This window comes from Lissotriton helveticus, chromosome 4_1 (assembly GCF_964261635.1).
Source record: "Lissotriton helveticus chromosome 4_1, aLisHel1.1, whole genome shotgun sequence".
Taxonomy (NCBI): domain Eukaryota; kingdom Metazoa; phylum Chordata; class Amphibia; order Caudata; family Salamandridae; genus Lissotriton; species Lissotriton helveticus.
The window spans coordinates 1,717,210,270-1,717,237,137 of record NC_136063.1 but is presented as its reverse complement, the minus strand read 5'-3'; the positions used below and the strand labels follow the sequence as shown (position 1 = coordinate 1,717,237,137).

At 45.3% G+C, this 26,868-nt stretch overlaps 1 protein-coding gene across 1 annotated transcript in view; it reads left to right on the top strand.

Moving 5' to 3' along the window:
• The window catches only part of MORC4 (MORC family CW-type zinc finger 4), an 844,810-nt gene that overhangs the window by 782,063 nt on the left and 35,879 nt on the right, over positions 1 to 26,868 (top strand). The window contains exon 19 of the mRNA XM_078686304.1: positions 17,120 to 17,158. Coding sequence (XP_078542430.1) covers positions 17,120 to 17,158 — 39 coding nt within the window. The remainder of the gene's footprint in view (positions 1 to 17,119; positions 17,159 to 26,868) is intronic.

The following is a 26,868-nucleotide window of genomic DNA, read 5'->3' as shown; positions in this document are numbered from 1 at the left end:
GCAAGCAAAAGGCCACACCAGCAGCCCCCCAAAAACGACAAAAAACAATAAAATAAGCACAATCCCAGCCCATCCATGGCCTCAATTATGTTTAAATTCAAGAAGACACCCCACAGAAACACTAGGCCCATGCAACACTCACTACCCCTGGGCATAAGGGATGAAAAGTAGGCAAAATAAGTGCAGGCCTCAGACACTGCCTCTCCTCAAAATGGCCCCCTTACACCCCAAGCACATGTTGCCTGTACCAGCCAGCACTCAAGATGGCCACCACCACCACCCACATGGCCAGTCCACATCAACAGTACACCCCCAAAAAACAGAAAAACAGCCAGAAATCACCACAATCCAATGCCATCCATGATGTTTACATCAAAGAGAGTGAGACAACACCACAGGCACACTCAGTCCATGCACCACCACCACCCCTGGGCAAGCAAAAGGCCACACCAGCAGCCCCCCAAAAACGACAAAAAACAATAAAATAAGCACAATCCCAGCCCATCCATGGCCTCAATTATGTTTAAATTCAAGAAGACACCCCACAGAAACACTAGGCCCATGCAACACTCACTACCCCTGGGCATAAGGGATGAAAAGTAGGCAAAATAAGTGCAGGCCTCAGACACTGCCTCTCCTCAAAATGGCCCCCTTACACCCCAAGCACATGTTGCCTGTACCAGCCAGCACTCAAGATGGCCACCACCACCACCCACATGGCCAGACCACATCAACAGTACACCCCCAAAAAACAGAAAAACAGCCAGAAATCACCACAATCCAATGCCATCCATGATGTTTACATCAAAGAGAGTGAGACAACACCACAGGCACACTCAGTCCATGCACCACCACCACCCCTGGGCAAGCAAAAGGCCACACCAGCAGCCCCCCAAAAACGACAAAAAACAATAAAATAAGCACAATCCCAGCCCATCCATGGCCTCAATTATGTTTAAATTCAAGAAGACACCCCACAGAAAGACTAGGCCCATGCAACACTCACCACCCCTGGGCAAAGGGCCACACCAGCAGGCCCAAAAAAACGACAAAAAACAATAAAATCTGCACAATCCCAGCCCATCCATGGCCTCAATGGTGTTTAAATTCAACAAAACAGTTGTATCATGCACCCATAACCAACCCTGGTCCTACTGGATACTGTGGCTACCCACAATATAATTTATTTAATTTTCTGAAAAAGTTCCAAAATTGTATTTGCAGCAACTGTAATGCCCCAAACAAACTTACTTGTGAAAGTTGATTTCTAATCCAAAAGTGATCCAAAGACAGTCAAAAAGGCCTCAAATCCAAATATCCAGCAGCACCCACAAAAAGTAATCCTTCCAGCTCCAGATCCAAATGAAAGTGACCAGGAGATGGACAAAGCACTGGGAGGAGCCTGCTGGACAGGAACAGGAAGTTGGAGACTGTGGGGCACTTCCTTCCTCCCCCCCCCCCCAAAATGGACTCCTTGCAAAAAAAAAGGCCATGCAAATGTCAACCTGAGGAGTGATTCTGATAAAAATCATAATTTTCTGAAGGTTTATCCTGTTTGCTGGTGATTTTCTTGTGCGAAATTGCAAAATCTCTATTTCGCAAGTGCGAGATTGTTCCTTTCCGCCGCAACTACATGTTCGCAATTGCGAACTCTCGCGAGGTGTGCTGTGCAAGGTGGCAAGCCGCGAGTACGTATTCGCGGGCGACAAACTCCCGCGGGAACACGCAGCAAGATCTAAAATGGCGCGTCACTCGCAAAGAAAAACAACTCGGCAAACGCTAAAATGACGGAAAGTGAACGCCGTGCACCACGCCGCGCGCCGCAACCAAGCAAAAAATCCGCCGCGAGCGGATTCACGGATTTTCGACAAATTCGCGAGCGTTCGCGGATTGCGGATTTGCCGAAAATCCGAAAAATCCGCGAGCGGAGCGGATTTTACGCCCATGCTTACTCACCATTTCTACTTGTGATTTTACTACCCACAAACACGCTGCATATGTATTTTTTCTATGCCAAACATGTCACTTTAATGTTATACTTTTGGCACTTAGGGTCTCCACATTTACAGTGGTGTTTCTGAATTTTGTTCACTTCATTCACTTAAGTGTTTTTTTGTTTATTATTATTTACACTACTTTGGCAACTCTACCTCCTTTTGTTTTTTTAGTTTTGTTTCCATTTGTGTCCTTCCCAGCCCTGAAGAGTCACATCTAGACATGGTGTGACGAAACACATCGACTGATTTAATTTTCTTGTTGTACTGATCGAGTTGAAATATATCGCTTTTCCATTGAAACAATCGACGTCGACCTCCATCATTTCTGAAAATACGAACAGTGAATTATACGTTTGGTATACCAATTGACCCTCATTACACTATATACGTGTGCACAGGAATTAATTGATTCAATTTGACCTCCTTGAGATATCTCTTATTTTCAACTTGTATCCACAATTATCACTTATATCCTCTAGATATAACTTCTGGTAACATTTCTGAAAGGCCAAAAGAATTGCTCCTGCATCGGTTACTAAACCAATATCTGGATCTAAAATACCTGTAATCCGAGTTTGTGCCTCTTTTTCTCTAGTCCGAACAGCTAACATGTGACCCACCCTTTCCTTGCTCTCATAAAGCTTAGACCGCCAGGCTAAATATCTACCCGTGGTTTAGAAAATGAAATTTCAGTTATGGCACATTTCGCGATTGTAATCCTAGTTTGAGCTGTTTCGGCCTCCCCACCCTCCGATAATACCTTGACGAGATTAGTCTCAGCTTTCCCCAATGCTTCATAGTGTCAGCGTCAAGGCCACTCCTCTGTTTCCGTGTGATGCCAAAAAGGGGTCCACCTCCAGACTTCCCCAACTCTGGATATAACCAACTCAGAGTAGTAAGGTAGTCAGGCGAGGGAAAAAATGGATGAGGGGAGAACCAGTGGGAAGTGGGAGACCTGTAACAAAAGAATACAGTTTTAATACAAATCCTGTCAAAGCTTACTACTCTCATATGATCTCACTAGAGCTCACTAGTACCTTTCCACTGGCCGCAGAATTCTGTAGCTTTACTTCTACTATTGTGGGACATCAGCTTCTGACTTCGAGCCTTCCTACAACGATAAACCACAATGTGTAATATTCCACTCCACTAGCATACTCATACCCAATAAAGAAAAGGATTGTTATCGTACATACCCCTCAACCACTCATCCAGAATACAACTGAAACACGGCTCCCAGAATAGGGCTTCCTTCCAATCCGAGAACGAGATATAAATGAGCCCAATGATATGTACTCTACTGCTCCGGAGTACGAGTTTGAATGAGGCAAAAAAAAAAAAATAAACTCAGGGTCCATATGAAGGAGTGGATTTCTCCTCGAGTGCAGAAAACAACAAAACCAGCAGGCGCTTCCTTCAGCGCGGAGTATAGAAGCTAACAGCTCCTATTGTGCAATTAGTCAAACAGTCTTATCCCAACAGTAGAAGCATTGTCTTACTAAGGGAAGGGAAACTCCTGAAAGCGAAGCGCTTCCTTCAGCGCGTGGACTTGGTATCAATTGTATTTCAAAATAGTAAACCGATAAGTGCTTCCCCCAGCGATTCCAGGCTGCAAGGCTACACGGATGTGTTGATAAGCGCTTCCCTCAGCGCGAAGATATCAACACCAATAAGGAAATTTCCAGAAAGGAAAACGAGCACCCCTTCCTTTCCGTGTGTGTGTGTGTCCTTAGCACGGCGCTCCCAGCAGCACCCGAAGGAACACATCCAGAAGCAGAGAAACAGCGCTTACCACAGCGCGCAAAGAAGTTCCGGCGAATAACACACCGCTCAACTGGATCCTAGATGAGAGAGCCTCCACGCAGCCAGCGTGAGACTCGATACTGGAGAACCAGGTACAACGGCAGATTACGCGCACCTCAGCCCACGCCTTGCTGGGTGATATAGATGATGCTCCTCCCCTCCAAGCATTCTGGGAGATGTAGTCCAGTGCATATGTGACAGTGTATTGTAGGCGCTCGGAATACTGCTGGCTCCAAGTCAGCGCCTGACAGTATTCCCTCCTCCCAGACGCCTCCTAGACCCAGGCTTACCCAGAACAGCGCAAATGGAAAGCTCTCACCGCCCTCGGAGCATGGATATACGAGGAGGGTTCCCACGAATCATCCTCCGAACCGTAGCCCTTCCAAGAGATGAGATACCAGAGCCGGCCTCTCCTGAACTTGGAATCCAACACCTTGCGAACCTCGTACTCCAGCTGTCCATCCCGAACCACAGGTGGCACAGCCCGTTTAGCTGCCCCTAAAGCCGGTTTCAACAAACTGCAATGAAACACAGGGTGCAAATGCATGGATGCAGGCAACTTCAATTTGTACGCCATAGAGCCCACAGAGCGCACCACTGGAAAAGGACCGATGAACCGGGGATGAAAAATGCTTCGGTAGCGGAAGCGAATGTTCCTGGTGGACAACCACACTCGATCCCCAGCCTTGTAGGTAGGTCCGTCCTGACGCTTGCGATCCGCCCACGTCTTGTACAGCTGCTTAGCGATGCCCAGATTGCGACGTATTTTGACATGCAAGGCTTGCAAGCGTTCGATCAGAATCGCCACAGTGGGTTGATTGGTAATGTCACAGGGAACCGGTAGAGGAAGAACTTTGGCATGGAAACCATGATTGGCCCGGAAAGGGGAATCTTTGATAGAGCTGTGCCATGAATTGTTGTATGACAACTCCGCTAACCACAACATAGCGACCCATGATTCGCCAGCTTCTTTCGCATAACATCGGAGATAATTCTTAAGCGTCTGATTTAGCCTTTCCGTCTGGCCGTCTGTCTGTGGATGGAAACTCGTTGATGTGGCCGCCTCGATCCGGAGAGCCTTGCACCACATTTTCCAGAACCTGGCTACGAATTGTGGCCCACGATCTGAAACAATAACTCTGGGAAGCCCATGCAATTTCACAACCTGTGACAGCAACAACTGAGCGGTTTGTCCGGCTGTGGGCAGGTTTTTGCAGGGGATGAAATGTCCCATTTTTGTAAGACTGTCTACCACCACCATGATGGCTTCGCAACCTTGGTCTCTTGGCAGGCCCACCACAAAGTCCAGACTTATCGTGTGCCATGGTTGCGTAGGGGTAGGCATGGGAACCAGTTTGCCCTTGGCTCTACAATTCTCTCCTTTGGCTCGAGCACAAACATCACACTGTTTAATCCACAGGCCTATATCGTCCTTCATGTGTTCCCACCAGAACTGTCTCTGCATGAGCTGTAGTGTCTTTTTACCTCCAGAATGTCCAGCCAACACTGAGTCGTGACACCAGTTAAACACCTTTAATCTAATCTCTAGGGAGGGAAGATACAACTTGTTGTCATAGAAGGGCAGTCCGTGTTTGAGAGTCCTTGATGTACTGAAACTGGCCCATCGTTTCCACCCTTCCAGGTCTCTCTGGTTTTTTACCTCGTCTACAAAGTTCTCCATGGTGAGGGAACACATCACCTTCTAATGTGAAATGATGGCTTCCGGAGTGGTGGTTCGTATCTCTAGTACATCCTCCTGTCTGGATAGAGCGTCCGCTTTTCTGTTGTCTGACCCTGGTCTGAATGTTATTACAAAGTCGAACTCTGCGAAGAAGAGCATCCATCGCATTTGACGTTGCGTGAGATGTCGAGCGGTCTTCATATATTGTAGATTACGGTGGTCGGTGTAAACCGTGACAGGATGTTTGGCCCCCCATAAGTAATGCCGCCACTCCTCAAATGCTTTCTTGATGGCTAGCAACTCCTTTTCGGCCACCGTATAGTTCAGTTCGGCCGGACTCAACTTTTTGGACAGAAAAGCTACTGGATGCAGCTGTCCTGAAAAGCGATCACGCTGAGAGAGCACAGTCCCAACAACAATGTCGGAGGCGTCCGCTTCTACCACGAAAGGCACCTCAGTCTGAGGATGTTGAAGGATGAGTGCCGATGTGAACGCCTTTTGAGGAATTCAAAAGCGCTCATTGCTTCTTGAGTCCAACAGAAAGGAGAAGCCCCTTTCTTAGCAGACGGGTTAAGGGGGACACCAGTTGTGAGAAGTGAGCAATGAACCTCCTATAATAGTTCGAAAACCCAAGAAAGCACTGCACCTCTCTTACATTCTTTGGGGTAGGCCATTCTTGCACCGCCAAAACTTTCCTTTCAGCCATACACAACCCAGAGGGACTCAATATCACACCCAAAAACTCCACCTGTTGCACATGGAATTCACATTTGTTCAATTTGCAGAACAATCCGTTTTCTTGCAATTTCTGCAATACCTGAGTTACATGACAACCATGGCTTGCTGTGCCTTGAGAGTATATCAAAATATCATCTATATAGACAACCACGAAATTGTCAACATAACTCTTCAACACATCATTCAAGAAGAATTGAAAAGCCGCAGGGGCGTTACAAAACCCAAACGGCATCACTAGGTATTCGAACAGGCCGTAACGTGTCTTAAAAGCCGTCTTCCACTCATCGCCCTCTCGTATCTGGACCAGGTGATGAGCCCCTCTCAAGTCTAGTCGGGTATAAATGACTGCTTCTCTCACCTGGTCCAACAAGACTGGGCTGAGTGGAAGTGGGTAGCGATTCCGCACAGTGATCTTGTTCAAACCCCTGTAATCAAGGCATGTTCTCAACTCACCATTCGCCTTTTTAATAAAAAACAGAGGCGAGGCTGCAGGTGAGCGTGAAGGACGAATAAACCCTATGTCAACATAGTGGTCCAGGTACTCCCGCAAGTGTTGTGTCTCAGGGTCCGATAAAGCATAAACCCTACAAGAAGGTAAGATGGCCCCAGGAATCAGATCTATTTGACAATCATAATCCCTGTGAGGGGGTAATATTTCTGCCTTGGTTTCACTGAAAACTTCTCTAAACTCAGCATACGCCTTGGAAAGTATGTCTCTTTTTCAGCAGCGGTGGCTACCTGATAGATTTGTGTTAGGGCGATTACCTGATTACTTAACATTTGGACACAGGAGTGTAAGCATTGTTCCGACTCGAAACTTAAAGTCTTTTGAGTCCAATCAATCTTGGGGTTATGCTTCCATAACCAGGGCATTCCCAGTATCACCTCGTATTGAGGTGCTTCAATGATGTTTAAGGTTATCTTCTCAATAGGCATGGTATCTTCCCCATTTCTGACCAGTTCTAACTCTTCAGTTACCTCCGTTATGGGCCCTGACTTCGGAGTCTTCACATCCATTGCTAGGACTCTTTCAGGAACACTCCTAGGTACACAAAGTAACTCCAGGCACTGTACTAGCCCACTATCAATAAAATTCCCAGTAGCCCCTGAATCTACCATAACCTCTTTGTCATGAGTTCCTTTGTTATCCGTGAGACACATCTGCATGATAATATATGAAACAGAAGGAGTTACATCAGACCCTGCCAAAGAAGAAACTCTCAACGCCGTGGACTGTTCTGATTTCTTCTCCGGCAGTGCTTCTGAACTATTCGGGCTAGGAGAAGACACGGTAGTGACTGCCACTTTCTTGTTACTGTAATTACTGCTCCTATCTCCATAGGCTCAGGTTTCTGGTCAGTGGAAGAGGATGTTGGTTTAATACCCCTCTCTGTCTTCTCCACCTGACCGTACACCCTTTCACCCCTCCTTTCCGCTAATCTGTGGTCTAGACGCAATGTAAGGTTCATGAGATCAGTGTATGTCCTAGGCTGGGGGTCTATTTGAGCAAGAACATCTTTCATGTCATCTCTTAATCCCTGGTAGTACAAGGACATCCGTTTCTCCTCGGGCCAAGCGGTTTCTGCAATCAACCTATTGAATTTAGTCAAATAGGTGACCAAGTCCTGTTTCCCTTGTCTTAACTCCAGCAATTCCCTGTCAGCAGACATAGTGGTAGCATGCCTGTCGAACACCCTTTCAAGCTCTCTACGAAAAGAGTCCCAATCAGACAGGAGCGGATCGTCATATTTGACCAAGGGTACCGCCCAATTGGACGCATCCCTGGTCATATATGAGATCGCAAAAGCAACTCGAGAATGATTGTTTGGAAAAGAAGCAGGCTTACAGGAAAAGTGCAGTAATATTTGAGTAAGAAACGCCTGTATCTTGGTTGGGTCTCCTGTAAATCTTTCTGGACTGGCCAACGGAATAGGAGGGGGTACTTTAACCTGTACCTGCGATGATCCCGGAGTAGCATCAAAAGGGTTTCTGGCCTGTCTATCAACTTTCTCCCTAAGAGCTGCAGTTTCAGCTTTGGAGGCCGCCAACTCCTGTTGCACTAGCACAAGCGCTTGCAGGACGTCGTCTAAAGACGCCATATTTTGTGCATCACAAGAAACCAGAGGAGCGAGTATTTCTTGGGCGCGTAATTCTGTCAGCGTCAAGGCCACTCCTCTGTTTCCGTGTGATGCCAAAAACAGGTCCACCTCCTGACTTCCCCAACTCTGGATATAACCAACTCAGAGTCGTAAGGTAGTCAGGCAAGGGAAAAAATTGATGAGGGGAGAAGCAGTGGAAAGTGGGAGACCGGTAACAAAAGAATACAGTTTTAATACAAATCCTGTCAAAGCTTACTACTCTCATATGATCTCACTAGAGCTCACTAGTACCTTTCCACTGGCCGCAGAATTCTGTAGCTTTACTTCTACTATTGTGGGACATCAGATTCTGACTTCGAGCCTTCCTACAACGATAAACCACAATGTTTAATATTCCACTCCACTAGCATACTCATACCCAATAAAGAAAAGGATTGTTATCATACATACCCCTCAACCACTCATCCAGAATACAACTGAAACATAGATCCCAGAATAGGGCTTCCTTCCCATCCGAGAACGAGATATAAATGAGCCCAATGATATGTACTCTACTGCTCCGGAGTACGAGTTTGAATGAGGCGAAAAAAAACAATAAACTCAGGGTCCATATGAAGGAGTGGATTTCTCCTCGAGTGCAGAAAGCAACAAAACCAACAGGCGCTTCCTTCAGCGTGGAGTATAGAAGCTAACAGCTCCTATTGTGCAATTAGTCAAACAGTCTTATCCCAACAGTAGAAGCATTGTCTTACTAAGGGAAAGGAAACTCCTGAAAATGTAGCGCTTCCTTCAGCGCGTGGACTTGGTATCAATTGTCTTTCAAAATAGTAAACCGATAAGTGCTTCCCCCAGCGATTCCAGGCTGCAAGGCTACACGGATGTGTTGATAAGCGCTTCCCTCAGTGCGAAGATATCAACACCAACAAGGACATTTTCATACACGGCGGGAAAGGAAAACGAACACCCCTTCCTTTCCGTGTGTGTGTGTGTGTGTGTCCTTAGCACGGCGCTCCCAGCAGCACCCGAAGGAACACATCCGCGAATAACACACAGCTCAACTGGATCCTAGATGAGAGAGCATCCACGCAGCCAGCGTGAGACTTGATACTGGAGAACCAGGTACAACGGCAGATTACGCGCACCTCAGCCCACGCCTTGCTGGGTGATATAGATAATGCTCCTCCCCTCCAAGCATTCTGGGATATGTAGTCCAGTGCATATGTGACAGTGTATTGTAAGCACTCGGAATACTGCTGGCTCCAAGTCAGTGCCTGACACATAGAGCTCATTGAAAGTATTCCTCTCTTTCTTCTGAGTCTCCCAATCAAACTGCGTAGTCTCACCCCTGATCCCTGCTTTAAGGGTATCCCAGACATTCTGAATACCTGTGTTTTCCATATTCTCCTTTAAAAATCGAGTGATCCACATTGCCATATGCTCTATATAGGAGTTGTCACTTAACAAAGCCCTTTTGAAAGTCCAGCTGGTTACTTGTTTCTTACATTTAATATTCACTTCAAGTACCAGAGGGTTATGGTCAGACATTACCCTGGGAAACTTAGTAATTTTACTGCCCTGCACCAGACATTGAAAAATGAAAAAGTAATCCAATCTTGCAAGAGTTCTGTGCGGAGCAGAGAAATAAGTAAACCTTGGGTCATTACCCTCTAACTGTGCCCACATATCTACAAGCCTGCGCAACTCTTTCAATTGGGAAAGAGACTTGAAAACTTTCGGTTTCCGCGCTTGATATATTATTTCAAGGTGATTAGATACCGCACAGCCCAAATTTATATAAAAATCACCACACAATATAATCGGGGATGGACAACCCACCAGTTCTAAACTCAACCAATTATACAGTTCAGGATCATCTAATACCGGTCCATAAACGGAACATAGTATGAAAATGCTGTTGTTGATTGAACATTGTATAATTGCCCCTCTGACATATCTAGCGGAGAAAGAACGAGTAAAGTTGGCCAGACCCCGACGTGCAAAATTAGCTACACCTTTAGTCCTAGCCTCCTGCTTTGTCCATAAAATTAATTGAAACCCATCAAGCTCCATGATTTTATTACTACTAACTTCTATGTGTGTTTCTTGGAGGCAGATAATATCTGCCTTCAAGATTCAAATGTCTTCCTTTTTCCTGCGCCTTTTTACAGGGTCATTTAATCCACAAATATTAATGGAGGCTATCTGAACCCAGCCCAATTTGAGATTTAAAACAACCCAAAAAAGCAGTAATCACCAATATGCAAACAATATACTACATCACTTTGCTTCCACCCTACTCTCTTAAGAAGACAAAAGGAGAAAACCCGAAAATCCCAAACTCAGTCAACCACCAGTTACCTCCTTTAGGTAGTTTTCCGCCTGAATCCCGGAAGTAAACACCCTAACCCTCCCCATATAAATTACTTTCAACCGAGCAGGTTTCATCAAGTATACTTCACATACCATTTTTTGTAATAGGCTGACCAGCTGCCGTAGCTGCAACCTTCTCTCCACTGTGGCAAAAATTTGGCCGCACAAAAAATGTCTGCCCCTCGGCTGATTTTTTTGCTTCTGGTCTTGCCTTTTCAAATAACGCCTGCCACAATAGAACGTTCCCAAAAAAAATTACAATTGCTCAGGGCTTTGGGTTAGGCCCAGTGTAGGACCTGGGGTCAACAGATCCCCGGGGGTCACCTGGCTCGAGCAGGTAGGCACCCGAAAGCCTAGGTGTTAAGCGACTACACAGCACACGCATCCACTGAGACAACAAATGCACGCAATGACAGAGACCACACCTATAGGTTTGATTCAATATAATAAGTTTTATCTAAGATCAAGATCAGGGCAGTCAAAAATCACAGTAGTAAGAACTCATTACCTTTCCTTAAAACGCATATCTTTCATTATGTAGCCAGAAATACATAGATTAATAAATATTAAATAGTAAATAACGGTAGGCCTGGCTTCAGCCTTGCTCCTAGTTAGCACCTGCAAGGAATTCCTAATAGAGACATTCGAATATCATTGCATTACTTAGCAGTAAACATTCCTTTGCTGCAGGAATCAGCAAGTCATTAACTGGGGGTAAAACATTTCCTAGCTGCAAAAATAAGCAGTTCAACAGCAGATGTAGCACATTTCACAAAGCTGGGGAATAAAGCAATTAATGAACTAGAAATAACCCTTTCAGTAGGTGAGGTCCACCATTTCAGCAGGAACTCATAACTATTTCATTAGGTAAAATAAATCAGTCCATTAGATAGGCATCAGGCATATAAAACATTTCCCTGTGGTCACTGTAACAATATACATCTCTCTCATGGCCTTCCTGATAAGAAGGGGGTCTCTGTGACCATTCAATAGGGCCTAATTCCTATCCTGGCCCAGTTCAGAGGAGTTCGTGACCACAATCGGGGCCAACGGGGCCCAATCCTAGTTCTCCTGGGGGGAGGGGCAATCTCGGGGCCTCCTTCTGTCTCCCGGGAGGCCCCGCGTTCACTCCGGCTGCCGCCCTCCTCCCCCTGGGGTTACCTTTGGATCTTCGGCCCGCTCGGGTCCCTTGCGTAGGCTTCCAGCGAAGGGGAAGGCTCGTGCTCTTGTTCGAGCCCTCCGATGCGGTGTTCGGCAAATGTCCCCAGCCTCCAGACGCTTCCCAGGCTCCGGGACCGCTGAGGTGAGAGGGAGCAAGGTGAACGCACCGGCTGCAATTTGCAGCGCGGCCGGCTAGAGAGGTACGGCCGGGATGGCAGAAAAAGCAGGTCTAACTGACGTTTTGCTTTGGCGGTTGTAACAAAAGGTCAATTCTTGGTGCAAAGAGGTAACTGCGGTCGAGAGCAGCCCAAAACTTCTGTATCTTCACCTTTTCTTCAGGAAGTGCTGACACTGATGCCAGCCAAGCCAAGGCTTAAGGTCCTTGGGGTACTGCTTGAGGATCAGGACTCACTCCAGCACAGGCCAGCAGTAGGGCTCAAGCAGATCCAGTAAGGTCCAGGTGGTGCTGGTCAGCTGGCAGTTGCAGAGAGGGCTCTGGAAATGTGTACCTGTATCTCACACAGGATATCAGCCAACTGACCCTTACAGTCACAATGGTTAGTCTGGGTTCAAGGCTAGAAGGTCCTTTCTCTCTCAGTAAGCAGAGCAGTTCCTCTTCCTCAGACAGCAACGCAGTTCTTCTTCTGAATCTTCCACAGGTCCAGGAGTGATCTTGGATAAGAAATGTAGCTATTTCTCAGAGAAAATCCGGCTGGCAGGTGACTCCAGCAAAGTACTCTTTGCAACTGCAGTGTGGCATTCTGCAACCAACTTGCAGGGTTTTTTAAGGACAAAGTGCTATCCATTTCTGACTCACTCACAGACAAGGGCACTGACCTCCAAGCTGACAGCCCCAACATTACTCTTTCACGCTCCGCTAATGTTTTGGATTTTTTAGTTCCACCGAACGCAGAACAGATCTTGCATGTAGTGAGATCAACATAATCCAGAGCACCCTTGGACCTATAGCCGTCTAAAATATTCCATATTGCATACAAGAGCGTTAGCGAGAAATTCAGCATACTCTTTAATGAAATTATCAGGTCAGGCATGTTCCCAAATGCATGGAAAACGGTCTCAATACTTCCTATACAAAATATTGGTCTCCTACATGGATGACACTCAAATAGTGGTGTCCATCTCAAGTAACTTGGAGGAAACTGCTGATTGTTTTAGTCAATATATGTCCCACGTAGACCAATAGATAAGTGCAAACTGCCTAAAGCATAATGGTAACAAAGCAGAGGTTCTTCTGCTGGGATCTGACACCTCTTTTGGTCACAGAACTGGTGGCCTTCGAGCATGGGAACTCCTCCAGTTCAGAAGGTAAAGAATCTGGGCATTATCTTTGATGATAGTCAATCCGGAAGGTGTGCGCTTTCTTTCCCCCCAAAGCAGTAAAAACACTGGTGACAGCCTTAGCCATGGCCAGACTGGAATATAAGAAATGCCCTATAGTTGGGCCTTCAGTAAACTCCAACGAGTACAGAACGCAGCCGCCAGAATGTTGCTGGATATCCCCAAACTCCAGTCCATTTTCCAAGGCTTGACAAAACTCCACTGGCTTCCGCTAAAAAAAGAGAACAGAATTTAAATCTTTATGCCTAGCATACAAAACTATGCTTGGAACAGGACCTGCATAACTGAAACAACACCTCACCTGGTATTATCCATGCAGAAATCTACGTTCAACTCAGATCAAACTCCTCCAGACACCCAAATTTAAGAAAGTTTACTGGGGAGGAAGCCGTTTTATCCTGAATACAATGAAAATGCGGAATTCGCTTCCATTAGATATTAAAACTTGCTCAACTCTACTCCCCTTTAGGAAATTACTAAAAACGTGGCTTTTCTCGAACTAGTTCTTACCCTCTTCCACTGTAATCTTGACAGTCACCTCCGCAAAGCACCTAGACGCCCTTGGGCATTCGAGCGGGATATAAGTTTCACAATCAAATCAAGTTAGGTTCTGAATGCCCACTTTTATACCAGGTGCCATCTTTTGTGAGTGGCATTACCCCTAAAACTGTTTCTGGTCAATTCTTCCCCTTCTCCTGGTCCTTCCTCCAAACTGACTATAGTGAACAAGGCAAGGACAGGTCTGGTGTCAGGTTCCTTTGTCTTTGCTACAGGCAAGGCTCTTTGAAGTGTAATTATGACAGGGCACAGCTCCTCCCCAACCAACCTTTCAGGAAGACCTTAATGTGTGGAAACAATGCACAATCCAAAACAGGAAAACCATTGACCGTCATGTTGGCCAGGTCACGTGCAGGAAGGCGAAGTTGGTTTCGGCAGAAAAATGGCAACTTTGTTAAAGCTGCATTTTTAAAATTGTAACTTAAAAACCCGCTTTACCATTAAAGATGATTTTAAATTACTATTCATTTCAGTGTAAACATAATTTATCTATTTGTTCCCAATCTGAACTTAGTACTTTTTAAGTGTAACAGGGCAACCCAGTGTCAGTCTATGGGAGAGACAGGCTTACAGCACTGAAAGTCAACTTTAAGAGTTTTTCATTGCCATGACATGTAGAACTTAAATCCACATGTCATACTTTTTAAATACTGCTCACCCTGCCATTAGCCTTAAGGTGATTTAGAAAGGTCTGGGTCTGGCAAAAATTATATTCTGCCGAGTCAAAATGGCAGTTTAAAACTGCAATACAAGCTGCAATGGCAGCCTGAGACAAATGGTGCAACCCATTAGTATTTATTTGACAGGCCCTGGGAACATGTATTGCCATTTACTAAAGACTTACAATTAAATCTAATGTCCTAATCAGGTGTAGGCCAATTTTTCTGTTTAAGGGAGATGTAACAAGCACTTTACCTCTAGCTAGCAGGGGTAAAGTGCACTGAGTCCTAATAACAACAAAAACGAGTTCAGCAAAACCAAGAGTGAAGGCAAAATGTTTGGCGCAATACCACACTTAGGGGCATATTATCAAGAGAAATATCGCCGCTTTTTCAGCACATATCGCCAAAAAATCATTGATTTTTCTATCGCATTATCAACAAGGACTCACTAACAAGCATTAGCGCTTGTTTCCTTGAGTTAGCAGCCGTTTCTTTTGCCACTTTGCATGTCAGCGATATTTATCGCTAATGACATGCAAAGTGGGCATTCCACACTAAAACTACATGGGAACAGTCGCAAACTCAACTTCCCTCTATTATCAATGCAGCCCTACACCTGCGAAGCATTAAAAAAAGTTGCGCTAACTGCGGTTACCGCTGGAATTTAACACCTGAAAAATACTTGAAGTAGCCATCTTGTCAATGGGAGGTGGATTGTTTGGTTAAGTCCACACTTGCCTATTAGCAAGCTTTTCATTACTGCAGTAAAATTGCTGCGTTTTAGCCCTATTGCTGGATTTTACATCGCCCTTGAGCAAAGCATTGCTAATACGCTGCTAACATGGCGATGTAATCCATCGATAGATGGCAATAAGAAAATATGTGCTATGCGCTATTTGCGATAATTATTGCACTGTATTGATAATATGCCCCTAAGAGTGTCATCCCTAACCCTTGGTCTTTGTGTAACACTTTGATGTTTCACAACTCCTATTACTTCAGTGACATAAGATTGATGGAAGCCCCCCCTCTCTGAAAATTATTCCTGCTCCACTGGTGATTAGTTACTGTTTTGAAGTTGCTGGAAGGGCCCTGAAATGGGGTTTAGAGTTCGCTCTGCCAGGGGCAAAGCTTGTAGCTCAACTTTATTATGAGGTTTTCCTGTGCAAACAATTTGTCAGCCTGTTACATGATTTTGCTTGCATCCCTTCTTGAAACATTACTGCGTGCATGCTCATTTGAAGTCGGATTCCCAATTTGTAAAGGATGTGTTTCAAAGAATCCTTGTGTATTTCTGTTGTTTATCTTCAGTCATACCCCCTTTTCATCTACTACGAAAGTAGTTCATAAAAGAAATATGTGAAAAATAAGGTTGCTTCTGATGCATATACATCTTTCTGAAGATTTCCTATTGCCCCTCTGGTTCCCCTCTTCTGCGTGATCTTTGTTACTGGTCATTCCATTCATAGTGCTTCTAATAAGTTATGGTGTGAAAAAAGGAAGTATCCTACATCACTGAAGCTCGTGCATTATATCTAATCTGTGACTGCTTCATATGTGGAGCGTCATAGGTCCACCGTGAAGCTGCTTGGCAGGGTCTGCTTAAAAAGAAATTCTGAATCCTGCCTGGCACTTGGGAAGGGTCACATACGGAATCTGCAGGAAGAAGTATAGCCATCAGCACATAAAAAGGTAAGCAACTTTTTCTTCTTTTCTATGATGCTGGATGTAGAAAAACGTAGGGGCATTGTGCAGCACACATAGAAGTTGCAAATCATAATTTTTTTAATAATGTGTCCCTTCCTGCACATAAACTATCATTGATGGCAATTTGCTATTTCTATTGTTGTTGCACAATGCAGCACACAAAGAAGCAGCACAAATGAGTAGAAATTAATAATTTCTCCTCGTTTCATCAAGTTAAGACCAGGTTTTCTTTGGTCTTAATTTTGGTGCTGCCCCATATTTATGCCACCCTTGTCAATAGGAGGCAGTGTCAAAATCAATGGGTGTTGCGGCGCATCGCCCATGCAACACCCATTGCCCACCCCTTTCACTCTAAGTGTAGTGCGAAAGGTGGCCTTATTTACAAGGTGGCATTAACCAACGTTAAGTGGTTTAAAACTGCCTTCTAAATAAGGCAAAGGGTTTATCACCTCAGGAACGTCATAAAAAGTGACGTTCCTGTGGCGATAATCCCTCGTAAATATGCCCCTTAGACTAATACATGTATACATGTGAATATTTGATGAAAAACATGCAAACTGGTGCTCATATCCAAACCCCTGCCCTTGTGCAACCCTCAGTGACAAAATAAGTTTGAGGTTTCGATTCTGAGTGTCCAGCAATATTGTAACTACAAGCTGTGACTATTATTTTTTTCACTTAAATTCAGTGAGGTTACGTCTTATAACTGTGTTTTTATATATATATATATGAAAACCCCTATTGATGATAATAAAGAGTTTAATCACTTTGAAACAGAAAAAAAATTGAAAGTATCGTTCAAGTATTCAAAGTAAGTTATTAGATACTTACGTGTCTTGCAGAGTTTCTTTATTGTATACTATTTATGTAGGGACAGAGTGGAGTCTTGTATGAAAGAAAAGTAATCACTCAGTGTTGATTGGACATATACTCATAGTTAAATATATACCAAGCATTCCATTTATCTCATCTCATCCCTTGCAGGAGGTGGAGAAGATGCTGGGAAATGGGCCAACAGGACAGGTAAGCAACACCCCACTACTACTGAGTATTTTATGATCGAAAAAACCTTATCAACGTAGCAGATAGCAATCAATGTAAAAGAAAGAATACTCAAAGGATTACTCTTTTGCAATTTATGAATAATTCTTAAATAAATGAGGTGACATAGGTGTATTTCACTAAAAAAAAAAGTTGGTGTGTAGGGTTTAAAGTGTTCATCTTGTTTCATGGGTGTCTGAGGATTAATAGGTTGATACCTATCTTTAATTAAGTACAAGGTATGTTGCAAAGTCATCCTGTGTACCCTATGCACCCCCATTTGTTGCTGATTGGTACTGGTGCTAACTGACTCCGACTGTCCCTGGGCTCTGTCTAACCAGGCCCAAGGCCAGTGCTATGTTGAAAACACAGTGAAAACACACACATACATGAGGGCACACTATATATTACGGTACACTTATCACATTGATATGACCTACCCTATAAGTCCTTAGTAGATAATATGACAAGGGAATTAAAAATACATTTAGGTCCCTAGTATATAATAGGGCATGGCAGTTTAGAGGCCTGCAGCCCTTTCCGCACTTGCATGTGGGCACTGCTGAGAGCCTGAGGCCATTTTAAAAGCAGCTCTGTGTTGCAGCACTACTTTAAATGTAAATGGTGCCCAAACTCAACTTTGGTGGTAGGGGCCCTTAAAAATTGATACATTACAATATTTTGATGTTTGGCATTTTAGGTACCTACACTGTCCACTCTAGGTGTCCCAGAGTTGGGGGATCATGTAGTTATAGGGATAGCCCTTATAAAAAAATTGAATATACCCTGAGGACAGAGAAATTGCACATTTCACTTTCCCCAATGTAATAAAGTGTCTCCCAAAATCAACTTATGTTCTAGGAGCACTGTGGAGTGACAATCTACACTATTGATGCATATTCAGGACCCCTAAAGTCTCCCCTAGGTGTTCCAGGGCTGGGGTGGGGGTCAATAACCTATGAACAATGGGCTTATAAAAGATGTTGTATATGCCCTTATGATGGAGAAATTGCTTAACCCCAAAGGATAACAAGGCAATAGTTTATAAATGCGTAAATATTGTTAGGGACCAAATCAAAATACCATTCGAGGACTTAGGAAGAATGGTATTGATAAATCAAACAATATGTCATAGATGATTTTATCCTAAAGTCTATAGAAAAGAAGTCATAAGACTTTTCCATTATTCAGCCTTCCTGCCCTTTTCAGTGATTGTTCCTGGCCGATGGTTGCATGGACTGAGAGGTATCGTTCTGCTGTGCCGGAGGTGAGGTAATTCCCTCCCTCCACCCCCCGGGTGCGGCCGGCACTGAAAGCAGTCACCAGACATTTTCCTCTTGACAGCGCTGCCTGGGGGTGTGCACGCTGGCCTTACAGGCTGGAAATCCATGCGAAAAGGACCTTTTGAGGTGGCACTGACACTGCATGAGTGACACTTCTGAGTGACCCGTGGCTGCACACAACTATTCTGTGCTGGTTAGGAGTGGCCCGGAAACACCAAACCTGTGCCACTGGAGGACCCCCTACCCTGACTTAATCGGCTGCAGTGAGACTGTGGGGGCTGACAATTGGGGGCTGACAAACAATCTCAAATTAGTTGCCGAGATGACCCTGCATGGGGTTTGTTATTGGCACTGGACCGAGTCCCGCTTGCTCTAACTTTTGGGACCCCGTGAGACACTTTTCTTTCATTGCCGGTCTACCAGAACTGATCTGCTTCCCTGTCCCCTGCATTTCTTCTCCCCTCCCTTCTTCTCTCCTTCCTCTACTGAGGTCTTAATCTCCTATGTTTGGTTTTACAACTGTTAACTAATGTAACCATGCAAATCTGTTATCCTAGTTATACCATGGGCGAAAAAACGAATCTGTTTGTAATTACTGCTGAACCAGAGTACCATTGGCCGTTACCCGGTGGAGCTGTCCATGTAGCTTTAGAGGAGTCTGGCCATGGTTTACCCCCTCAGCCGTCACCAACCCAGCCGGATATTGGGTATTGTTTTTAAGGGTGCTTCACGGTCTTGTCTATCTTTCACTCTGACTGCTTGTTTCCCCTGAAGTCCCTTCCCCTCTGGTCTGCCTTACGCTATCTGCATTCCTTTTTCCCCTGTTTACCTTCCCCCCTCTACCTTCCATTCCACATGCAACATTTTGCCTTTGCTACGTAACGCGAAAATAACTTATGTTATCGTGTAATAGCATGTTTTCCGACTGTCTGTTTCTCACCGCGGAGTCCGAACAACCTTGGCCGATGCCCTGTGGAGCTGTCCTATGCAGCTATAGAGGAGTCTGGCTATGGTTCAGCCCCTCTGCCGTCACCTACCCAGCCGGACATCTGATATTGTTTTATTTACCTCCCCGTTATGTTTCCATCCCTCTAACTTTCTCTGATGTCTATACTTGGAATATGTAACCGAAGTAATTATGTAATCTTTAACTTGCTGATCCACATGTAAAGCGCTCTGATATCTACGGGTCTAGCCAGCGCTATATAAAACTTTGCATATAATTTTTTTTTTTAAATGATTAGCCAGGCTGCTTTGATGATGTGATTAGTGGCTCATCCAGGGAGAGGCTATCTGATAGAGCAGGGGAAGATGTCGTAAAATAGGAAGCTTCAAAGAGGGAATAGGACAGGCAGGCAATCTTAAAGGAGTAATTTGCAGGTGGTAGCGATGGAAATGAGTCATATTGGAAGTTTTTTTTTATAATGAACTTTATTAAATTTCCCTGGAGGCTGGTTTAAATAGTTCTTGCTCCTCTGCTGAGATTTCAGCCATACTCAATTTTGGAGGAATAGTGTTTTCTGGGAGATGATTATGCCACGCTTTAGAGAAAGTGGTTATGCTCTGGTGTGTTGCCCTTCACCTCATTAGACAGGAGTGTTCTCCTGCTTGACACCAGAGAATTTGGAATAAATATGTGAGCGGTGCGGAGCCTCTCAGATCCGCTGCTTTAAACTAGGAGAAGAAGAAGGTTTACCAAGCTGGAAACATGAGTTGCGTCATCAGGCCCTGAATTATGACTGACTGCGCCTGCTGCATTATCTGGAACTACGGCCCTTTGGCTGTACCTTGCTTCAAGAGGAATAATGCATGGACTCCCTGCAAGTTACAAGTTAACAAAACTCCCCTGGGCCATTACCATCAAGAATCCCCCGCCTGGTGTGTGTCCATTGGATTTGTAATGGTTTTATTCAGGTGCATTGTGGGAATTGTAGTCCCAAATTTTAAGAACCTTCTTAAAGCTTCCAGACCCTCGGATTGTGTTTTAGGTACTTTGGTCCCTCAAGAGGAACTGCAGGAAGAAGTTCCAGAAGATTGGAGAAGTTTGGAGCGACTTTAAAAAATAGCTCCATAAGGAGACCGACTCAATCGTGTGAGCTAAGCCCGCCACCTTCAACTGCGAGTCAACCTGACCTGCTGGCCCATTCCGCTGAAAAGCTCTGGATGTCCGACTTCCAGAGTTTGAATGGGAGCTCCCTGAAAAACAAGCCAACAAACCTTCCGTGAACCAGACTGGTGAAGAGCATCGAGGGACCCCAGCAGAAAAAGCTCCAGAAACTTTTCTAAGTCAGAAGCTAACATTTTGACCTTGGCCTTACACAATGGCTCCATCGTGGTCGGCCTGACACTTTGACTTTGTCCCGGTCAAGTGCAACCAGATGTCTCAGAGAGGTGGTATAGGTTTCTAAGTGCTATATAGCGTTAACTATCTACAAGTTCTTCTCTCCAGTTCCCTGCTTTGGATTTTTGTAATTTTGCTGTAATATTAAGGATAAAACTATTTCCTTTTTGTTTAAATTGGTGTTGGATTTTTATTGTGTGTTGTGTCTTAATTATTTACTGAATTTGTGTTTTTAAATGCTTTACTTACCTGTTTAGTGAGTTAAGTCTGCCTGCTCGCAGCCAAGCTACCCAGAGGTGAGTATGAAAATAATTTACTGAGAACTATTCTGAGCCCTAGACTGTGTTAGTGTCCTTATTGCCAGTGGTAGATGTATATGTACCACCAGTGGCGGCTCGCAGAGGTAACGCTGTGGGGCGGTAAGGCGGAGCGGGGTCTGGGCTGGGTGGGGGGTAGTGGAGTCCGACATATGATGGCAGATATTTACTTATTTATTTACGTTTACCTTTGCCATTGTATGTCGACACCACTACCCCCCAACCAGCCCCGCCCGCCTCACCGCCCCACAGCATTACCTCTGTGAGCCGTAACTGTGTACCACTATGAATAACCCACTTTCCAACAGGAAAAAAATGTGACTTGCAATGGTAATGTTTTATGGAGGGCTGACCTTTTGTACCAACCAAAATGACTAAATCATTCTTTTCTACTTCCTGTGAGGTCACTAAAAGAGCTGTGTGTTATAAATCACTCCTACTAGATTGAACTCTCTGTGATGCTACCTGCTGTCTACAAAAAAAATCTGCACATGGGCGTACTTCTCTGCCTATACTAAACTAACTTGGATTAGGGGTCCAAGAGAACAGGTTTAAAGACCCACGAGGTGAAGATTCCCCAATATAGAGTTTCACGCATACATAGATCACCTCGAGTCTTATCCGAAGCATTAGTGAAAGTATTAATGTACTATAGTTTGTGTCCTCTCAAACAAAGAACTAAAAAGTTTCAATCAGTAATGGGAATCATCCCTTAAGGATTTGAACCCTTACTCACCCAAGGGTGACATGCTTCATCATATGGGTCCTCCTTACCAGTGAAGAAATCCTAGTCAACACTGGGAGCTACTACTTCGTGATGTTATGAAGGAGCTCAGAGATGTTTTGTTTTAAATGGAAGGATGGGTACTAATTCTCAGGGTGAACAACACTTACAACGAAACTTTTACAACGCACTACCATTACAACGCGGTCATTACAACACAAACTATTACAACGCATTGCTCTGGGGGGCGCTCTAGGATAGGGAATAGGTTAATTTACTATCCAATAACCTTCCCTACTATCCACGGGGACTGGAGTTGGAATAGTAAATCAAACTATTCACTATCCAGCACCCCAAAGCGCTATGCGTTGTAATGGACTGCGATGTAAAAACCGCTTTGTAAAGGCAGGCATTGTAATAGCCTGCGTTGTAACGTCATACATCCAATTCTCGGATGTATGACATTACAACGCATGCTTTTACATCGCATGCCTTTACAACGCAATTATTACAACGCAGTCCATTACAACGCATAGTGCTTTGGGGCGCTGGATAGTGAGTATTTTAATTTACTATTCCAACTCCAGTCCCCGTGGACACTAGGGAAGGTTATTGGATAGTAAATTAACCTATTCCCTATCCTAGAGCGCCCCCCAGAGCAATGCGTTGTAATAGTTTGCGTTGTAATGGTTGCGTTGTAAAGGCTCTGCGATGTAAAAGTTGCGTTGCAAGTGTTGTTCACCCTAATTCTCATATGAGAGCATGATGGGTGTCGTAAGGTTGCAGCGCCATGTAGAAGTAGAGTGAAAAAAGGTTAAAACTGTCTAGGATAGATGCACTACCAAGAGTTTTATTTTTGTGCTCTACCTGGCAGTATTAAAACGTAAAGCAACACAGTGGTATGGATGTATAACCACTGTCACATTAAGGTCAACATGTTTCAGCCCAATGATCAGTTCCCTGTATCGTTGGCTTTCATTCCGGACCAGTTGTAATAGTATTGCTGCTGATACAAGTGTGAAAAATATTAATAATATTTATACAAAACCAGTATTCCTGTATCTTCTTGTCAGGTATTACACAAGGTATCTGTAATTTTGAAAAAAGAGAGAGAGAACAACCAAACATTGATCTCATATGGGAATTAGTACCCATCCTTCCATTTAAAACAAAACATCTCTGAGCTCCTTCATAACATCACGAAGTAGTAGCTCCCAGTGTTGACTAGGATTTCTTCACTGGTAAGGAGGACCCATATGATGAAGCATGTCTCCCTTGTAATCCTTAAGGGATGATTCCCCTTACTGATTGACGCTTTTTAGTTCTTTGTAAGAGAGGACACAAACCATAGTACATTAATGCTTTCACTAATGCTTCGTATAAGACTCGAGGTGATCTATGTATGCGTGGTACTTTTCTGCCTGCCTTTAGCCCAACTTCATCAAGGGTTTATCTTCTAGAACTTTTTCTATCAAGCCGGACACTCAGACTTCTTGATTGTGGCAGCTTCTTCCATTGTAAGCACCTGCTATGGCTTGCCTCCATCATCACTGACATCTGGCGGTATATGCTTCTTTTCAGGTTTTCCAAGGTACTATATCAATTTTACAGGTGACCAGTACAGACAGTACAGCAAAGAGTGACAACTAAGAGCTTTAAGCTGATTGCTGCTGTTCACTGATTGAGACAACCGCTGCTGCCATTCTGCTTTTATTTTCATTTCATCATGACACATTTATGCTACCACCCAAGGTACTCTGCTATGACAGGTGTAACTGTAATTTAGGAGAGGTCCTTTGCATTCTGCATCCTGACCTGTGGCATCCTCTACCTAATTATGAAAGGCAGCTAGTTAGAAATGGGTAGCGTGGTGCAGAGTGGGCGGGCCAAACTCCGGAGGATATGTGTAAAGCATCCACGCAGCACACACAGGGGACACACAAGGCACACTACAAAAAGTGACTCCACACCAGGTTAGGTGAAAAACAGTATGTGTATTGTAAAATAAACACATCAGAAGGGAATCACAGGTGCAGATAAACTGTGCCAGCCAGCACCGGGGATTAATTCACAGAAGGACGATATACAGATTAGAGCCAATCGGGCCACTGCCAGAACCATCACAAGTCCTCGTTCGACTGAAAGTCCATAAGCAATAACGTCTCACCGGCCGTACCTACTGGTGAGTAGACATGTACTTGGCATAATTCACTTCTGATAGATACATCTGGCAGTGGATTCCTCACCTTGTGAATATCCCCCTTGCGTCAGCAACGTTCGGAAAATTTTTCGGAGCACTCCGGCGTGGACGACGTCATAGGAACGCGGCATTGCGCGCGACTCTGTCTGACGTCACCGACTCCTTATTAGGCCCACGTCGGCGTGATGACATCAGTTCCCTTTTTTCCGCGTCGTCGACGCTAACAGTTTCTGGGACCTTCTGTGATTCAGATAGTAACTTGTTGCTATTTTGTGTTACTGTTTCTCTGTCGAGTGTCTAGTCTTCGCCGAGGATGTCGTCGAGGAAGACGGGGTTCAAACAGTGCAGATCGTGTGCCCGGATGATGTCTATTACCGATCTGCACGACGATTGCTTGTGGTGTCTTGGTTCAGACCATGATGTCAAGAGCTGCCGATCCTGCTTCAAGATGAACCCAAAGGCTTTACGAGAACATGTGGCAAAACTTCTGCTGGCCAAAGTGAAAGGAAAAGAAGCTGGTAGGTCTTCAAGGTCAACATCTAGATGCTCGAGATCGAAGCAGAGGTCGCGATCGAAGTCGAGATCAAGATCGGCTTCGAGGTCGAGGTCCCGAACGAGGTCGAGGTCCAGATCGAAGTCGGCTTCGGGTCATGCTTCGGGCTCCTCGAAGGAGAAGCACAAGAGGAGGAAGCATAGCTCAAGACATCACTCTGGCAAAGAGTCTTCGGGTTCGAAGAGGAAGTCTTCATCACGTAAGCATCACAAGGACTTCGTGTCACCTTCACCTGAGCGATCTCGTGAGGGTTCCCGGATCCGGAGCAAGAGCCGAATCCGGATTCGCGTCATTCTTCAGCGCGTGAAGAAGGCGAGGAGATTCCTCGGGCACCGACTCCGGTGGAAAGCCCAGAGGTTCAAGAGGGTCAGGAAGAACCGATGCCAGAGCAGCCTCCTTCGGAGCAGCCGATGGGTTTGTACCCTCCCTTTCCTGGTCCTGGACAGGACCCCTCGCATTTCCTTAACGCCATGTTTGGCGTTTATGCAAGGGCAATGTACCCCACTGGTGCATCGGCAGGTCCCACGGGTCCGTTGTCTTTTAACTTGGGTGTACCTCAAGCTTACGCTCCGGCACCTTTTATGCTGTTTATGACGATGCCTTATACACCTTGGCTCGGTACGGCGCCGCCGAGGTCATCGACTCCGCGCACGGCTTCGCCGGCTCCGGAGCGACCTCGAGAACTGGATCGAGGTTCGACGCCTGTTCGAGATTCTCATCCTCAAGCTTTACCGGCTCCTCGTTCGACGCCGGCCCCGGCTCTGTCGGAGTCGTTACCGGATCCGACGACTTCGGTTCGTCTGGAGTGGTCGAGGCGCAGAGCTCAACGCCTCATGGAGGAAAAGGAGTACGAAGATCCTGAAGTAGAGGAAGGAGAACTTCTGGATCAAGGGGACTGTTTTGAGCACCTGCATAGTGCTAGTGGCCTGGAACTCTCTCCTGAGTGGGGTTTGCCATCAGTTTCTGATGCGCCATCTAAGGACGTGGCACCCTACCATGTTGTCATTAAGAAGGCTGCGGAGCTGCTCAATCTGACTTTACCTACCGTTGAGTTCAAGCCTAACATCCTCACGGAGGTTTTGCATTTGCCTTCCTCTATTATAGAGCCTTCACTCCCATTCACCGAGGCTTTGACTGAGCCAATAATGGAGGTCTGGAAGAGACCATTGACTGCTCCTGCGGTGTCCAGGTCGGTGGCAAGGCATTACAGGGTGGCACCTGGTGACCCTGAGTTTCTTTCTTCGCATCCTTCACCGGAAAGTCTGGTTGTGCAAGCCGCTTGTTCCAACAGATCTGCAGGTTCTTTTCCACAGGTGCCAGCAGAATAAAAAATTGGACCAGTCTGCAAAAAAGATTTTCTCCTCTGGTAGCATGGCGCTTAGATCTACCGAATGCTACTTGCCTGCAGGGGAGATATGTTCATGCTTTGATGGACTCTGTGAAACAATTGTCAACTAAGCTTCCGGAGAAAGATAAAAAAAACTTCAATGAAGTAGTCTCTGATACTCAGGCAGCGGCCAGCCAGGTAATACAGAGTGGCATGGACACGACAGACTCTGTGGCCAGGATAATGGGCTCTACTGTTGCCACGAGAAGGGCCGCTTGGCTTAAGTCTTCTGAATTTTCAGCAGATGTACAGTCTACTCTAATGGACTTACCGTTTGACGGAACTGGCCTCTTTGGAAAAAAAGCGGATGTAGCATTGGAGAGGTTTAAAGATAGCCGGGCGACGGCAAGGACTTTGGGCCTGCAGGCTAGAAGCTCTACCACCAGAAAGTTTAGGGGATTTGGTAGTTCCACTTTTCGTCCCTATAAACAAGGCCAGCAGCAACAGCAGCAACAGCAGAACCCTCTGTACAAGTCATACAGAGGTGGTCGTGGATGTGGACGTCAGGCCTCTTCCTCCTCTACTTCCTCCTCTAATACCCACCCCCCACCTACAACAGCAAAGCAGCCCTAGATCCGCCATTCTGGATCATGCGGGTCCGGTAGGGGGTCGGCTTACTCATTTTCTACGGGTTTGGGAATCAGTTACATCAGATCTTTGGGTTCTCAATCTCGTAGAAAATGGGTATGCACTTCCTTTTCAGGAGTTCCCTCCCAATTACCCTCCTTGCCAAGGTTATTGTTCGGAGGACCACCTGCTTCTCCTGCAGGAAGAACTCCTGGCACTGTTCAGAAAGGGTGCGATAGAGGTGGTTCCGGAGCAGGAGAGGGGTCAGGGGTGCTACTCCTGGTATTTCCTGATCCCCAAAAAGGATGGAAGACTTCGAC